Source organism: Haliaeetus leucocephalus, unplaced genomic scaffold (genome assembly GCF_000737465.1).
Source record: "Haliaeetus leucocephalus isolate CR32 unplaced genomic scaffold, Haliaeetus_leucocephalus-4.0 Scaffold840, whole genome shotgun sequence".
NCBI classification, from domain to species: Eukaryota; Metazoa; Chordata; class Aves; order Accipitriformes; family Accipitridae; genus Haliaeetus; species Haliaeetus leucocephalus.
The window spans coordinates 77,135-93,570 of NW_010973276.1; the positions used below are offsets into that span (position 1 = coordinate 77,135).

Sequence of the window (16,436 nt, forward strand, 5' to 3'; positions counted from 1 at the left end):
CTTAATATACAGGCCGGCAACCATGAAAAGCAGGTTGATCTCTACTGTGGATTTTTTTGAAATGTGGTATGGTCACTCGCACTCCTAGTACAAACACTTCACTGGTATGGTGGTATATGGCCAACATATATGGTATCCATTAACATAGCACTTTATGATCTTTGCTATAAGGGTTTGGGAGAGAAAGAAGGGAAGTCTGACATGCACAACTGTTGTAATCCCCCATGATTCAGCATACAGAAACGCCCCTATGACACTAGCAGCTGAGTACTGACAGCTGGAGGGCACGGACACCTCATGATGTTAGTGTTTACAGCATTTTCTTCAACAAATTGAAAATAACTGCAGAAGCAGCATTTGTTTGGAATTGTATCTGAATGGCTTTCTGACCTCCTACCTAGCAGTTCCCTCAACAGGCTGGACAGGCTGCAAATGTGACATTGGCCACAATTTCAAAAGCAACTGTTCTGACAACAAAACCATCATGAGGAGCTGCCTCCTCATACGCACACATTCCAGCCCCTGCTCTGGCCCCTTCCTCACTCTGTTGTGTTGGTATGACCGGCTGTGTGGTGGTGCAATAAACTGATCAGGTTAAAAATTACCATTGCTTTTTCTTCCCTGAGTTACTTTTAACAGACATGAGTTCTCTGATCTTGTTTATTGGGTGGTTGCACAGAGAGGTGCGCTAACACAGCTAAGTGGACAATAAGTCATAGGAAAAAGACAGTTGTCTGCCCCAGAAGCAGGGGCAGTAAGTACTTATGCTGGCACTGCCACCGCAGCAATTTGTGAGACTGCCTCCTTACTTTATGAAGCATGTCAGTTACAATAGCCGACAGTATACGTGGACCTCAGGTGGAAGGGGGTCAGCTGGACAAGTGGCTTCCCTAATTCAAAATCTACGTTTAAAACTAGTTTAGTTTGTTGACTAAATGATTTTATATGTACTTTTGTCTTAATATTGTTATGTTGGGGGGAAATAGAGACTGTGTTATTTAAAAGTATGTGTGATATGTTATCATAGTAATATATATATTTATATATGTATAGGAAATGCATTATTTAATACAGCATATTATGCTTGTATCTTGCTAACATTTTATGGGAAGAAAAGATGTTAGTTTACACTCTCGGAAAAATAAATTTTCTATACACTGTAACCACAGAAAAAAATCAAAGATAAGTCATTGGTATATATGATAGAAGAGCACTGAGAAGAGGGTAACTCAGACTCAGTTTTGTGGCAGAATAGATGCTGATGAAACAATTGCTTTAAGATGCACTTCCCTCCTTTGAATCTCATTTCTAGCTTGTAATTGTATTAGGATATTCATCAGATTCTGCAAATTCATGTGCATATACTCTCAGGACCGTTTTAACATCAAACATGTCATCTGCTTTTTCAATCAAGGATTAACATTGTCTTTTTTAGGGCTTGTTTCTGCCAGATTTTCTACAGCCAGTACAATGTTGAAGAGGTTTATCACATTGCTCATGCAGACAACCCACTGATATTGCAGAATTATAGTCTCTGTACTCCAGGCTCCCCTGGCAATAGTATAAGTGGGAGATTTTTACTGATAACCTTGGAAACTGTACTGAATCTGCAGCCTGTATGACTACAGGCCAAACACATCAACAGACACGTGGCTGCCACTGAATGAGCATGACTAGCTATTCCAGTTTCATCTTCTGCTTAATAAGCCTTCTCAGGCAGTGGGAAGGACTGCCAACAGATTTTGCCTAGTGCACCACTTTGCCTAAAGGAAGGGTGAACTACAAAAACAACTCCTGACAAATACTTGTCCAACTAGTTCATAATAACTTGCAGCAATGATATTTCACAATTTTCGAATGAAATAGAGCCCAGTGATAGTTTCACCTGAATATTATTCTAGACATTTATGAACAACCTTATCATTCTGCTACCTTGAGATCTTGAGAGTGAAAAATATAATTGCCTTCAGATCATACAATTTTTTCCATAACAACACACCACCTGACACACATACATTTCATGCAACTCATATGTTCTCAACTTCACTGAGCACCTGTGCTTTGGGATGAAATTTGGCATTCTGAATTTCAGTCTCAAGACAGCTTACTGTAAATCCAAAGGCTATCACATGAACCAAATAAGACTCACAAGAAAACAGAATAAATCAAACTTGAAATGACTCACCACTGAAATATGTACTGTGTTTATACATGGTCATCCTGCATTCAGCAAATGTCTGTAAGTAGTAATTATAAAAAAAAATAAATATAGTGAATTTCTGCAGGAGGAGTTCAGCTAGTATCACTGAAGTGTAGACAAGCATTGAATTAAGGAGGCAGAAGCTGCTGCAGTTCACCAGCAGATTACAGCAGGATTGTCCGCTGTGGAGGTTAGGCAATATTTCAGCTGAAAATGCTGAGAATGATTACATATGGAAAATACGTTATCACCGAGAACCAATTTCTGAGGTAACAGCAAACTGAAATTTTCAGTTTACATGTCCTCACACTGTTAGAAGTAACTATAACAATTCTTTCAGTGTTTTCTGTACAAATTGCAGCAACACATAATGCTGTTTCCACTTTCTTGCGAGATTCATCTTTTCTTTCATGAATTCCTCCTTTTGACTAAAATAATGCTACACTCTCTGAAAGAAATCTTCAGCTACGTTTTATGTAAATGTCTGAATACCAGTGTCATATACAAAACTGTCTCCAGCTTTTCATGTCAGGAGTCAAACTCTCATTTTCTTTTAGACACACTACTGTCACGGGATTGGCCTCCCCTTACACAGGGGAGGTTACTTTGCTCTCCTTTCTTGCCATTCAGGTCACGAGACTTCTCTTACACTTCTGTTTATTCTGGGAACTGTTGCGCTTTTTTTGTTGTTTCCTAAGCAACAGTTTCATTCCCCATGAGGCAAATGTATTCTTTATTCTGAAAGAGACACTTTGCTATGAAGCGTTTAATTCACAGGAGCACGGCGCTTCCATTGCAAGATAAAATATCTGGTTTCAGGTATGCTGTCTTCTCCCTGACCAAAGACTTAGGCCAGGCTGGCTTCACACAGTATGAACAAGACTATCCTTTTAAGGACACTTTTCTCTTCACACTACCCAAGTAACAACCAGTGCTACCTAACAGCTGTCACTGGATTTGACAGATGCACCCAATATTGCTACAGCAAAAATGAGATAGTGTTACAGAAACACCAAGTGTTACTGTAATGCACAATCTCATTAAGAATAGTCTGATCCTGCTTTTCTTGTTTTACCATATGGAGGTTCCATGCAGGTTTATGTTGTCCACAGGACTCTTGCTTTGCCACGAATTTGTTCCTTAAGTATTGAACCTCAACAGTGAAAAGAACCTCCCCCTGCCAAATATCAAAATATTCATTTTTGATAGAAAATGTTTACATTTAATCATTAAAAAAAAGCGCCACAACAAAGAAGAGACAGAATACCACACACACACAAAACTAAGCACCACATTCAAGTTCAGCCAACAACTGTCTTTCTCAAAGAGACAGACTATGGGCTCACTGATTATTTTGTGGGACAGCAAGGGTAAAGGTATGTCCTGTTCTTAAAAGCACAGTCACCTCACGGTTTTCTTCAGAACAAGAAATGAGAAAACAAAACACTAGTCAGCAATAGAAAACAGTGGGGGTGGAGGGAGGGAGGGAGGAGGAAGGAGGCTCAGATGTGACTCATGACCATAGGCCTATCAGCCAAATACATAATGCCAAGTTTTATGCTATTTTTAAGAACAATCGTTCAGTGAACTAATTTGCAACTAAAATGCATATCTATAGTCATTGACAATTGCCAAGATTCTGTTCACCAAGCAGAAAAAGGGCACGTACTTTGATTGGGAAGCACTTGCTGGTGCTGCTTCACTCCCTCCTGCCTGTTGGTCTTCCATTATTGTGCCTGTCTTCTCATACAGACTGGGCTTTCCCACAGTACCTGAGATGAGGATAATAACTGGTCCTCATTCTAGAAAGAGTCCCATGCAAAAAGATACTCTTCAGTTCAACAGTCCGTCATCCCAAACACGGAGTTTTCACATACGAAACAGAGCTGGAGAGAAGTAAGGCTCATTTCTTGGCTGAATTCTGAGGTGACTGAATTACAGTGCACATGAACATGGATGAGAGGAGGGGAAGGTCCAGGGGATTACCAGGGGAAAATCTTTGGGAGAAGGAAGAAACTGGAGGAGACCGGAAAGCATTTTTTGTGTGTGTTTATCACTGGATGGGAAATAAATAACGTATGGAGGCAAACTGTGTACACACTAACATATAAACATATATTACATAAATACATATGTACACACACACACACACGCACGTGCAGGTTGCTATCCACATACCTCCAAGCCTCTCTCTTTTGCTGTCTGTGTAAAGATCTTTGGTCAAATTATGCCCTCTGATGACAAAAAGAGAGTAGCACAGCACTGATTTTCACTTCAGTGGGACTAGTGATTTCATGATCCAGGGTAAGGACTTGGATCTAGCGTGACTACTCAAGCTATGATTTACCCAGCTGCGTCCACCCACATCATGCTGACTCAGGTCTCGAAACAGTTTTGTTTCAGGATAATAAATTATTTTTACCCAAAATCAAACCAGAATTAAGTTCCCCTGCTACAAGGAACAGGCAGGTTCCAAACATAAATGAGGATGCCTTCCAGCTGATGTGTCACTCCTCATATGCCTGGAAGTTTCAGCGGCTTGTAAAACATCCCCCTACCCTGCCTCAAATAATCTGCATACTATAAAAAAGCCCAAGTGCTGTCCTGTTGGTTATGGACTGCCACACTGCAGCCTGAGCTTCACTGCATTTCCTCCCCTGTTTCCCCTGGCAGACCTCTTCACCCCATCTCTTCCACAGCATACTCTGGAGCTCTACTTTCCTAATGCTTCACTTTTCCTTCTTTGCCTTCCTTCCTACATAATCTTTGTTTTCCTGCAATTAATATATCTAGCTTCCCCCCTTAACAGCAACACCAGCCAGGTGTGACCAGGGACACTGAAGCAACAGGCAGCCCTCCCGTAACACAGACCCTGGGTGAGACCTCCTGGGAACAGTATTAGGAAGGCAGCTAAAACTGTCCAGTACTGGACTTACACTGTGCACAATACCAGGTAAAAAAAGCTAATTTCTGGTGGATATTCAACTGTGGCACTTGCTGAAAGTTGAATGGTCCTGAGACAGAACATTATGGGTTACCTCCAGAAAAACACACTTCTGAACGTTTTATCATGATCATTTTTGTTAAGATCTGTACATGTGTGTATGTATATACATATCCACCTCTCTATTATTTAAAAAAAGTAAAAAACATTGTTTATCACAGTTCATCTCAGCATATCTAGGACTATACTTTGAGGAGCACAGCTATCCATGTCCTTTCCCCAAAAACAAGAAGGACAACTTCCACATGTATATGCAATAAAACTGTATTTTTGTGTGGTTTTGCCTTTTTTTTTTAATACAGACATTTGTACACTTTCTTACAAAACTGCAGGTAACTACAACTTTTCTTAAATCATTTTTGGTCGGCAAGTACTGTAAAATCTTTGTGTGCAATTATCATGTATTTACAGGGCCTCATGTTAGTGATTTTCAATGATTATTACAATAATGTCACACACTCTCAACATAAGACATGGCTTAAGATAAATATATTAGTAAATAAATATTCTGAGAACATATTTCCATAAATGAAATGTGCTGCTATACATATACAGAATATATACAGGATGTTTTCTAGCTTTTAAAACATTTTAAAAAATGGTAATGAAGGAGAAAGAGCCCTTTGACCATATTACAAATCTTTACAGCAAATTTTATACAAAACAATTTTAAGTGCTATAAGATAACTTTAATTAAAAACATTTTAAATAGTGCCTCATGAGCCAAACACAATGACAACTGTTCACGTTGAACATAGAAAGGCATTTTGTTATAAAAACCGTCTATCACAGCCAGGTAGCCTGTAAGTCTGTATGGACATACAGGTAGCAGGGAATTAACTAAATGTTGAATATAAAACCAAACACAGAAACCAGATGTAGGGTACCTCTGTAGTAAGGCCTGCAGAGACTGTTGTACTGGCAGAGATTTCCACAACATGTGAATGAGACCAGTACATCCAGGAACACCATGAGCCAGAATATACAAATTTTTTTTTTATAACCACATTTTACCGCAACATGCTGTGTAGTTATAGAGTACAATGCATCTTAGGTGGCCTTAGACAGTGCCTCACAAAACACCAAGCAGAATGACCAGGGTAGTATAGCATAGCTTCTACAATGCATTTCTTTTGAGTGGAGGAAGGAGAAAGGTAAGACTTGAAAAACCAACCAAACAAAAAACCCAAACCTTTATTCTCCCAACACATACCACTTACTTCAGTCATTCAGAGAATGAGTAAGTTTTTAATAAGCTTTATACACAGAAAATGTGTTTATTGGAATTTTTCTTTTAATCTTATACCCAGATATCGCCTTGTATTAATTCTCTGAACAGCTGGATTTTGGTGTTTGTTCATTTAAAAAGATTTAATACGAATTCCTTCAAATAGAATTATTTTCTCCTAACTTACTGAGTACAGAAAGTAAAAGTAAACGGATGAATGTATTTGTTATTTCTTAGATGTTTGCTTCTTTTAAAATATTTCATTTGGGACTATAAAGCAAACAAGTTAACTTTGCTGCTTCTCACAATTAGTGAGAAGTGCTGTCAAGGACATTACTTTGGCAGAAAATGTAAGACGAAGTGTACATCTCTTTTTTGTGTCTTTTAAGTATCTCCAAAGTGTACTGAACTTCGGACAAATCTTTTCAGAAGACTGGCACTGTGGGCATTAAATAATTAGTTTCCCTTTAGGAGAATTCCTGCTGTGAATACACCAGACAGGATGACACTGTGTCCTCAGGCACATGCAGCATGACAGGCAATTTAAACCATGCTATGGTAGCCTCTTACTCAGAAGCTGCTGTTTCCACAGGAAACAATTGTTATCAGAAGTGACGACATACATTATCTCATGATAACAAATATCCCCACTAGTACAAGAACAATAACAAAAGTATGTGCCCAGGCTAATGGGGTACAGAGAGCACTCTGTACACAGGACAAAAATGAAGCACAACTGGCTGGGCCCAAGAAACCTTTAAAACAGATTGATCTATGGAAGCAAAGAAGAAAATGACAACTAAACCAAGTCCCTCACATTCCCACATCCACAAAAGGTGATAAGCACTGCTTCCCTCAGGCATGCTTGCAGTCTATAAGGAAACAAGACACCTTCTGACCTTTTTCCAAAATGAGCCAGCCAAGCTGCAAGCACCCTGCAAGCTCTGTTTTCCTGCATATGCCAGCATTCCTCACAGCCATAACAGGGGCTACAGGTGCCTGAAAAACTTCCTATGGAAGGCAAGGTTCATTACCTACAAAGGTATTACCCTTTCTAAGCACTTTCTTCTAGCATCTGTTTGAGGGAGGGGTCCCCAGCATTCTTCACCAGTCAGAAGATACAATGAGGTCCACGGTTTAGCAGGAAGTCAGAACAAGAACATTCTGAGCTACCAGTTTCCCTACCCCCACTCTGTTAAAACTAATCATAATGGCAGGAGACCCTTCCAGAGACCCTTCCTAGCCAAATCATCAGAGCAGCATGAAAGGGGGAGGAGGGGAGAGGAGAAAGGAGACAGCCCAATGCTTCACCTCCCTCAGAATTGCTCATACAACTTGCTGGCTACTAGGATTTGCTACAAGGAATAGTCGTTATCTGAGCATCCACTCAGCAGCTGTATCCCTCTGGACTACTATATTTCAAGGTGCTATCTGGTTTCTAAGGCAGGTGTAGCCCTGAGCTTATTGAAGGCTGGACTCCTTGAAGTAGGAGATAACAGCATCTACACATAGCCTGGCTTATTTAACACACCGTGTTACCTCTCAGCAAGAGCTGACACGGTCACTTCTAAAAAGAAAATATAAATAACACTTTGTCATTAATATAGAAATGGCACTAGAGCTCAGAAATGCTCCACACCATGTCCCACATGGGCTTTGCACACAAATGGAGGCCTGAAGGCTTCAGGCAAGAGGGACAAAGGAGACAATCAAGCTGATGTGGACACAGAGGAAGAGGAAGTGGGGGAGGGAATTCTCCACATTACCACTTTTGTGTGTTTGTCAAAGCTTAAAAAAAAATTAAGTCCATGAGAATTTGGAGTCTCTGATAAGCTCCACTTCTCCATCCGGGATCATCTGGACAGGTCTAGTCACCGATTTGGCTTCTCTCCAAGGGATGAGATCCAGCACCTGAAGGATAAAGAAAACTAAGGAACATTGCATCTAGAATATTGCATCCAGTTTTGGGGCCACCAGTGCAAGAAAGACATTGACTGACTGGAGTGAGTTTGGCAGAGAGCCAAGATGCTCAGAGGAGATGCAGCCTCTGAGAAGAGGCTGAGGGATTTGGGCTTGTTCAGCCTGCAGAAGAGAAGGCCTCAGGGGTACTCCCTAGCAGCTTTGCAACACCGACATGGAGGCTGTCACAACGATGGAGCCAGGGTCTTCACAGTGATGCATTTCGGACAAGAGGTAAGGAGCTTAAGTTGAAACATGAGATGTTCAGGCTGGATGTTAAGGAAAATATTTTCACCATGCTGGCAGTCAAGCATGGGAACAAGGGCCCAGAGAGGGAGCGCACTCTGCGTCCCTGGAGGCTGTCATGGCCTGACTGGATAAACTTGGTCTAATCTGACAAACTGAGTAACTTGGTCTGACCTCAGAGCTGGCCCTGCTTTGAGCAGGAAGCTGGACTAGATGACAGCCTGAGGTCCCTTCCAATCTAGGGTACCCTATGATGCTTGAACACCCTTAAAAACAGCCCTGGCAAGGCAGGTAAGGAATACCCTCCTTCATTCTTGAGGGGTTCTTTTTTTCCCCTGTGTATGTCCACAGCAGAGACTTTCCCACATTCTTCTACAGCAATTCCAAGTTTTTCACTCATTTTTTTTATCCTTCAGCTTGTCTGTCCCCTCCCAGCACTGTGGCCTTGCCTGCTTAGGCAGCTTGCCACTGCTGCCATGACTGGCCCAGCATCCCTGGCTGTGGGAGCTCTAATGGGGGCCTTGTACTAGCAGTCATTTTTTCCCCTCCCCACAAAGGATGAGTATGAAAGCTCTTACAGGGTTAGACAGTAAACTGCCATCTTCTATTCCTCTAGCTATGACCAAATGAGCACAGGTAACAAGACACTAACACTTTTGGTTGAAGGATTAGTCAATAACCTGCTCTTATGCAAAGGACGACAGTAACCTTTGTGGCTGCAGGTACCTAGGAAGCTGGCAGCATTTTACATGCTGGGACAGAAAGGTAGCGAGTAATCAAAAAAAGCACACATATTACCTGTAGCCTTTGTGGTTGTCATCAGCTTCTGGGAGTTCAGAGTGGGACTGGGAAAGAGCATTCCGGCTTCCTCCTCCTGAGAGCAGTTCTGCCGCAGGAATGATGTTGCCTCATAGCACACCTCCCTCTCGTCCTGTACCTCTCCTATACCTTGGCAGTGCAGATAAGTATCTAGCTCAGGTGTTCCATCCCAGGAACTACAGCCTCCCGTGTGGGTCCCTTGGCACTCTGTAGGTAGGATCAGCTCACAGTCTCTGTCTTCAGGAATTATGGGAATGCGTTGACCCAGATCACATACACCCTTACAGCAGCTTGGCAAGGTGTCATCAGGAAGCGTGTACTGCACATTCACTGCATAGTCTTCTGTATAGCAGCCACCACCTCCACTGCCACTGTTACTACTACAGGCCACCTGCTTCTCTTCATAGAAGCAGCAGGGCAACCCCTCATATTTTACCCCATCTGTCCTATGCAAGTGGTCTGAGTTAATACTGTACAAGCCCGGGGTGTTCCCTGACTGTGGTTCTATTCCTGGGCCACACGTCCCCCACAGCGGAGAGCTAAGGAAGAGTGCACTACAGTCAGCTGTCCCATTGCTAGGTTCCAGGGCAGAGTGCTGGAGTTCAAAGCAGCATGCGCATGCTTGCTCCATAAGTGGCCCTGCTACCTCTGGATTTTTCCAGTTCCTTTTAACATCCAAGGCAGCACCAGGAGTGGCCTCATGTCCTCCCTCTGAGGTAGTGCCATTTGGATCCCTGTGCTCTAGTGAGGAATTACTGCTATAGTTCATATCCATGCTGCAATTAGACAGTTGGTCCCCTGAGGAAGAAGCTGGCACAGGCCGGCAGTCAGCACCCACCAGACTGAGACCATGAGCTGGAAGCTCGTCCTCGTGGGGGCCCTCCAAGAGAACAATTGCACCCCTGTTTGCACCACCAACCTCACCCACTCGGCAAGGGCTCTTACTGCGGTAAACGTATGGGTCATAGTCACTGCTCAAAGAGCTGCGAAAGGTGGAGCAGCTCCCATAAACCCCCTGGTTGCTGACCTCAGTGCAGTCAACCATGGAATCACTAGAGGAGCAGTGGCACTGACCAGAACTGCTGCTGCTGCTGTCACTGCCAGGGCAGTCAGCCAAATATCCACTGCACACTGAACGATGACCATGATAGCAGCTAAAGCTGGAGGTACTGCCACTCTCCAAACGAGATGAGGGCACTACATGTACCACAGAAGGGAAAAGCATACTGCTACCAGGCTGAAAGGCACGGGAAGGACCCTTTGAGGAAATGCCAGCTGGAAGCTGTCCATCTTGCTCAGGGTAACTAAGGCCTTGGAAGTAGTAGTGCTGATACATGGTCTCATATTGGGAAAAACATGCTGCTTTGGAAAAGTTGCGTCCACCAAACTTGGGTCTTCGGAAGTTGTGAGCTGGAGAGTAAGCCCTATGTTCCAGGCTACAGTGATGCGTGTTTAAAGCATGGTCCAAATGAATAGGCTGGTAACTTCGGATATAGGCTGGGGATGAGGCTTGGTAGAGGCTCTGTTCACCATGTCGCTCAACTGTAAGTACTGTGATAGGGTTTCCGTGAGGGTCCATGCTTGTCCGAGTGGGATATGCTGTTATCTGGTTTGTTCTGTGCACTCGGCCTGGGTAATGCACAGGCAGAATCACCCTCTGCTGCCGGCTGCGTGCTGGGTTGACGGATTCCAGACAGACTGCACCTGCATTTCCCTTCTTCTGTTCTGAATGAGAGAAATAAGAGTGGACAAGTAGAAGTAGGAGGGAATAAAAAGGAATATACTTTATGCAAGAGAGAAGGATGTTTTGTTCTGAATTCTGTTACATTATGCACACAACAGAGTTCTAAAAAAAAAGCACCAACTTTTTACACAGAAGGAAAAACAAAGGAACAGTCAAAATAAGTCAAAAGCATCTGCCTGGAAGCCTTTGAAACACTGAGTTGTATTTGCTTAAAAAGGGAAAAAAGTGAAGTGATTTCAGATACTGTTCTCTTATATGCCAAACCTTATGCTTACACAGTATTCCTGATCTTGCAGGTTAAGAGCAAGGCTAGCAGTCATTGCTCGAGTTTTCACTTTACACATTATTTTACATAAATCTGTATTAACAGAAAACTTTTTCAAGACAGAGAAAATGAAAGGGGGAGAGGGCAAGTAAGGGAAACCACGTTCCAAGTTACAACACCACGGAAAAATAAAAAACAATACATTGTCTTTTCTTTGTAATTACCAAGAGAAACCATACCCATCTATTTTACCTATTTGCCCTCTTTGCACTCAGAGGCTGACTAGCAGTGCCCTCTGCTGGGAACCGCACCCAGAACGAGGGAAAACCAGAAATGTGACCTGTTATTCCAGGGCACACAGTCATTTTCAAAGAATTTAGTCCTAACCATTTCTAGGGTTGTGTTACAATAAAGACTATGAACTGCGTGGAGATTTACAAACAGGCACAATTTCTCTTTCATGTTGTAAGCTGTTAAGGGCAAAATGAATGACACAACAGAGTGTCCATACTGTAGCACTTACCTATGATGTTATGGCGGCAGTGAGGGCAGGTATGATGCTGCAGTAGCCAAGGATCCACACATTTCTTGTGAAATCGGTGAGTGCAGGGAATGACACGCAGTTCCTACAGGAACAGATAAAGGAACATGAAAAAGTACTCCTTCCTAATGAGTGAATTTTTCACAGCTTATTCCTAGTTTTTTTCAACCTAGCTACTAAACGGTTCGATTCCTAGCCTTAAAGTGATAAGAAGGAAAAAAGATGCCATCTGTTCCAACACAGCCAAAAGCACAACAGCTAGTGATCAGCTGTCACTAAAAGAATAGTCTGCAGGCACATTAGAACTCCATGCAGATACACTACATTTCTTTAGGACACTTTTTGCTCTGTGTCCCTATGACCTAACACCTTGAAGGAGCTCATCATTAAAGTTTTCCTTAATATATTAAATAAACTTAAAAACCCAAAATCAATAGAGTCCATTTAATGATGCAACTTGCCTACAACTATTAGCAATAGAAAACACTGAGGGAAAAGCAAAAACAACATAATGTGTATGATATTTTTCCCTTGCCCAGCACTCCCATCCTTCAGCTATTATCTGTTCATGGTACCTCCTGAGCCTGCTGGGTATCTACCAGTTCAGAAACACCCAACAGATCTTTCTTCCAAGCACTGCTCAAGTCTCCTCATAAGCTCAGGTTTTGAATTTGTAACATGCTTTGGCAAGAAGTTCCACAGGGCTACTACCTGCTGGTGGAGAAACACCATATGTAGATTCAGATTGGGTCCTAGCAGTTTCGTTTAATTGCACCCAATCTTGTACTGGAAAAAAATTAACTTCCGATTCCTGTTCATGCTCTCCATTCGCTATTTTGTACTCCCTCCATCCCCAAGTAATCGAGGACTAAACAGTCCTAGACCTCTCAGTCATTTTTTTTTTTGTGCGGAAACCATTCCAAATCTTTTATCGCTTTGTGTCTGCTCTTTTCTGAAGCACCTTCATTTCCAACATATCTTTTGCGAAATGAGATAAAAAATGCACACAGTACTCAATGTGAGAGCATGACTGAACTTACACAGTAAGAAAACTTACTGTTTTCTGTTCAGTTCTTTAGACTTCCCCATCTCATTTCTTACATCTGATTTGCCTTTTTGACTGCCACAAAGCACTAATCTAATCTGCTTTCACAAAGCTATCTAAAACAGCTTCGAGATTTTGCTCCTGAACAATAATGCTCGCCTCACAACCCATCACTAATACATGTGAAGCTCTTCCCTATGTATATCACTTCATGCTGAGGTTCATGCATGAGTTTCCTGTCCAGTCAGTTTTGTACCGCCCTTCTGAAGTTCTTGTCTGCCTTCATCCCTTGCTACTCTGAATAATTTCCCATGAGCTAACGTCATTAACTTTCTGTTTGTAGCTTGTAGCACTCAAATACTGCAGCTGGTATTTTCTATTCCCCTAAAAATAACGAATCTTTTATGAATCATTTCAAAACAAAATGTCCTCAAATAATTTTTTATATAGAAGTTTAAAGCTGTGATTATTGACTGCCTCTATTTATTATTTCATCCTTTCATTGCTTCCTCTGGGTAGAACTGTGTCATAGAAGGCAAGCACTGCCATCAATGCAGAAATGGTAACTGAGGAGTCAGAAAACATTTCCTGAACCTTTTGGCATCTCTTCGTTCTCCTCCTGTGGTTTCCCAGCAGTGCTGTGTACCTGACATTTTGAAAACAAGGTGTCATCAAAGCTTGAGAAGCAAAACAGGAAATGTATCCCTTATGTCCAACAGAGCTTGCATGCACAATCATCTTAGCACAAAATTTGTTAGAAGTACCCAGAGAACTAAATGCTGAAGTAACCCTGACTTCTTTACAAGTCCTTCCTCAGAAAAGCAACTTGATGGAGGTGGCAACTTGCAGAATGAGATCCCTCACCTCTCACTATGTAGTATGGGGAAAAGCCCTTGAGATTTCTTTGGGAGCTGCAGAATGCAGTTGAGGCCAAGTTGGCTACTCAATGCAATCAGTCTGGCAAGCGGCACAACCTCAGTACACAATGTACCCAACAGCCAGCCATGTACCACAGTGCTGCAATAAACCTGCTACAATCTCAGTCCATGTTGAAGAAATCATTTATCCTTTACCTCCCCATCAATGTACTTCTCCAAGCAGATGGCACAGTCAGAGGTGGAGCTGCTACTGAGTGTGTCCAGTGCTCCACAGCTACCTTCCCGGTGTCCCTTACTTTTGGACTTAAATTTCCTGGTCTCCATTTTTTCCAGCGCTTGCACTGCAAGCCTGTTCATGGAATTCTACAACAGAAGAAAGGAAAAAAAAAAAAAAAAGAAAGAAGGGGAGGGGAAAAAAAAAAGGCAATGCTTCTGCAGAAGGTACTATAGTATAGTAGCAGAGAAACACCACCATATCAAATTAATGTATCTTACCAAATCATGTCAGGCCCAGACTAATGTACAATTTCATACATAAAGCAGAAGGTGGCTAGTTAGAATTTAGATCAGAAGCCTCATGAAAAGAATGTATGCCACATGCAGTAGTGAGAATGACAAGCAACTTTGAACTGAAACAGGATGAAGGTGCTGACAATTGGGATACACGGCAACTGCTCAATTGATAGGCAGCAACTATTCAAGGCAACATATAAGACTTGGCTGGGAACTTTTTCTGAACTGTCAATAGTGACTATAATGACCCACTATGCTCTTAACACCACATGACCAGAAGCAATACTTGAGAGAGGGATTAAAATGAAATATTATTAAATTAGCTGTATCATTTCCCTCTCCCCCTGAATTTAATCAATTGTAGAAGTTTAGGAAGGCAGTGGGTTGTTTTCATTTTACTGTAGAATTTGTCATCCCCCTTTTTAACACTGCTGGTGGCCCATAACATCTTTGGATTCCTACTCAATATGTCCAAAGCAAGAGTCCTAAGCATCTACAGTGCTCTGCATTCCTTTTACGTGTATATATTGGGCAGTTTACAACTACAGACTTCAGAGTCCATTAGCTTCCATTCTCACATTTGACAGGACAAACTCAAAATATCTCACCTCGAATCTTTCCTAACCAAACTTTTTACCTTACAAATCTCTCCCATTGACAATTAATAGATGTTATTCTATCGAAAAGAGTTGCATTTATTTTCAATCTTGATATTCTCTCCACAGTACAGCAACAAGAGCTTGGAATTCTTTAGAAGTACACCAGTGCTACTGATAATCAACCTCTGAACAACTAGAAATGTTATTCCTTCCCAATGGCTAAATGGACTGCTTCTGAACTCTTTTCATTTCAGGATTTAATTGAATGAACATCACAGGTCAATGCAGATCTTCTTTAAAGACAATTCCAATTTTTTCCAAAGGCCAACATCCATGGATAAAACACTTTCCACAAAGATGGCTATTTAAGTCAGTGTCTGGCATTTCCAAAAGTAGCAAGCAAGTTCTAGGACAAAGAGAAACTAACTTTCAGCATTCAGTGACTATCCCATTACTGTTCTTACCTGACTACGTCGCTGTTTCAGTTTGATCTTGACAAGAAGAATCAGGCAAACAAGAGACACAACCACAAAGAAGGCCAGGAAAATACCCATATCAAAGTACTCGGTGGGTTGCTTAAAAATTAAAACAAAAATATTATTTTTCCTTTCTTCAGATCATACTCAAATCTATTGTTCCTTTCTCTTCTCTAGTTTCTCAGTGGTCACAGTCAAATGTACACAGTCACAATGGCAAAAGTCAAAGTACACACTGTTCTGTTCATTAACTAGGATTCTGTATGTCACTGCAAGTGAACGAAATACATAGAATGCCAGTCACAAGATGTCAGATTTACTGTGTCTCTGAACCAATCCCACAAAAGCCAGTTTTTTTAACGGAGTGAATCACACTAACACAATTTTTCATGATTTATTGGTTTGCTTGTATACTTAAGTGAGTGAAAATCAACATTTGAATTTTCAGCGAATTGCCCACTTCTCAAATACATTTCTGTATGAAAGATGAATTCCATAAAAATACAACAAAACAAAAATGGTAATTCGGACACGGATGACCTCTAGCTTTGCTCTTCTGTAAACTGCATGTAAGGAGTTTTAAAAAAAAAACCTAGAAAAACTATTTTATATTACAATTACAAATATCAGATACCAAATAATTAACCCATGTTTAAAATACCACACAGAATTATTAGTTAACACAAGGCAGACTACCTTACAAACCTGAATTACCACGAGTGTGCAATAATTAAGTTATTTAATTAAGAAAAAGGAAAACTTCTAGTATATAAAATTTTTATCCATTTATATATTCAAAAGAATCCTTATGAAAGACAGCGGATGTCACATTGTGTATTCTACACTTCTGTCAAGCGTAGCTGCTTGTCCACAGTGCAGTTGCTCAATTTATTTAGGTCAACAGAATTTCACATGTATT

At 41.4% G+C, this 16,436-nt stretch overlaps 1 protein-coding gene across 4 annotated transcripts in view; it reads right to left on the reverse strand.

The window, feature by feature from the left end:
* Positions 1–6,192: 6,192 nt before the first annotated feature.
* Positions 6,193–16,436, reverse strand: part of ZNRF3 (zinc and ring finger 3) — a 69,726-nt gene continuing 59,482 nt past the window's right edge. For all 4 annotated transcript variants that reach the window (XM_010582028.1, XM_010582025.1, XM_010582027.1 and 1 more), the window contains 5 exons: positions 15,506–15,616; positions 14,125–14,292; positions 11,989–12,091; positions 9,436–11,181; positions 6,193–8,343 (listed from right to left, as the gene is read on the reverse strand). In XM_010582028.1, the coding sequence (XP_010580330.1) occupies positions 8,300–8,343; positions 9,436–11,181; positions 11,989–12,091; positions 14,125–14,292; positions 15,506–15,616 (2,172 nt within the window). In that variant the 3' untranslated portion in view covers positions 6,193–8,299. The remainder of the gene's footprint in view (positions 8,344–9,435; positions 11,182–11,988; positions 12,092–14,124; positions 14,293–15,505; positions 15,617–16,436) is intronic.